Genomic DNA, 1,356 nt, shown 5'->3' with positions numbered 1-1,356 from the left:
AAGTCACTATTCAGATTTTCCAAATTTTCTTTCAAAGAAAAGGTATGTTTCAAAAATTGATGTTGACATTTAGTTGCAGAAACACATGGATTAGAAAAAGCAACTGACATAGATGGAGTTTTTTGTTTTTGATCTCTTATAGCAGTGATGCTTTTGTTATAGGTAGTTGTGCCTCATTTTGTATGTCCATCACAACATCCGTTGTGACTGCCATACTTACCCTCACTTTCCCACTCTTTCCTTAAGTGTAAATTCTGAGGGCCACAGCTCCCATATCTATCCAATATCAATTTTTGGAATGATGCTTCCATGCGCTTTTTTCTCAAGAGGCCTTGAGTATCATGAGAAAATATATCTGAAAGATACCAAAAGTTTTAAAAATGCCAATTACTAAATTCAGGTGAAAATACTTTATAAATGTAATATACAAAATTATACCACGTTGAGAACACCATGATAGTTGAATCAAAACTTGAGGTCCCTTTGTTTTCTCAATTGATACATGAACTTAAATATATTAGCGTGACTAAAGCCAGTTGAGTTTGCAGCGCCTAGGTGAACACAAGGCCAAGAATGGTCACATTTAGAAGGAAGAAAATTTGTTGTATTTGTGCACCACAGCACAGTGCAGTTACACAGAAATTTTTCACATTCTGTTTTGCCCTCAGCAGATAAAAAAAAGGAGCAAAACATATGTCCAAAGTTCTGGGTTATTCTGGGGCTAAAAATTGTTCATTGCTTCCTTTAATATGTGGTACTGAAGAAATGGTGATATAGTTGAAACGACATGTCGGGTCAACTGAGAACAAAGATGAATGCTTATTTCCACAACAGAAAGAAAGTAGTGACTATGACACTCACCAAAGGGAGATATTAAAGGCTCTTAAGAGAAAAAAAGGCAAATCTTTTTAATAGGAAAATACACACAGTAGTCCAGAGAAGACACATCCTGACAACTGTTTGAAGAATTTCCCAGAATGACTAGAGTGCCTGATGGGTATCAGTTTTCATCTGTAAAAATTCATTCCATAAAAAATGGAATAGGTAGCTGTTTCTTACTTGGTCAAAATATCAACAAAACCACAAAACATCAAAGTAACCAAAAAATACGGCTAAATCAAAGGACCAAAATGAAAGTGAATCTAAAGAAGTAGAAGTCTATTAATTAACATATTAATATCCAAGTGAAGTTAGAGAAGTAGAAATCTGTTAACTAATGCCGAGACCAGCTCGGTTGTGGAGACCCTAACCCAGCAGCACTAGAGGAATTAAAGACACACACACAGAAATACAGAGTGTGGAGTGGGAAATCAGGGGTCTCACAGCCTTCAGAGCTGAAGCCCCAAACAGAGTTTG

The 1,356-nt window shown here is 36.1% G+C and overlaps 1 protein-coding gene across 1 annotated transcript in view; it reads right to left on the bottom strand.

Moving 5' to 3' along the window:
- The window catches only part of LOC105501585 (zinc finger protein 85-like), a gene marked incomplete at its 5' end in the record, with an annotated part of 1,919 nt that extends 1,564 nt beyond the window's left edge, over positions 1 to 355 (bottom strand). Inside the window, one exon of the mRNA XM_011927571.1 lies at positions 221 to 355. Coding sequence (XP_011782961.1) covers positions 221 to 355 — 135 coding nt within the window. The remainder of the gene's footprint in view (positions 1 to 220) is intronic.
- Positions 356 to 1,356: the final 1,001 nt, after the last annotated feature.

This window comes from Colobus angolensis, unplaced genomic scaffold (assembly GCF_000951035.1).
Source record: "Colobus angolensis palliatus isolate OR3802 unplaced genomic scaffold, Cang.pa_1.0 Scaffold729, whole genome shotgun sequence".
Lineage (NCBI taxonomy): Eukaryota > Metazoa > Chordata > Mammalia > Primates > Cercopithecidae > Colobus > Colobus angolensis.
This window is presented reverse-complemented; position numbering and strand designations above follow the sequence as displayed.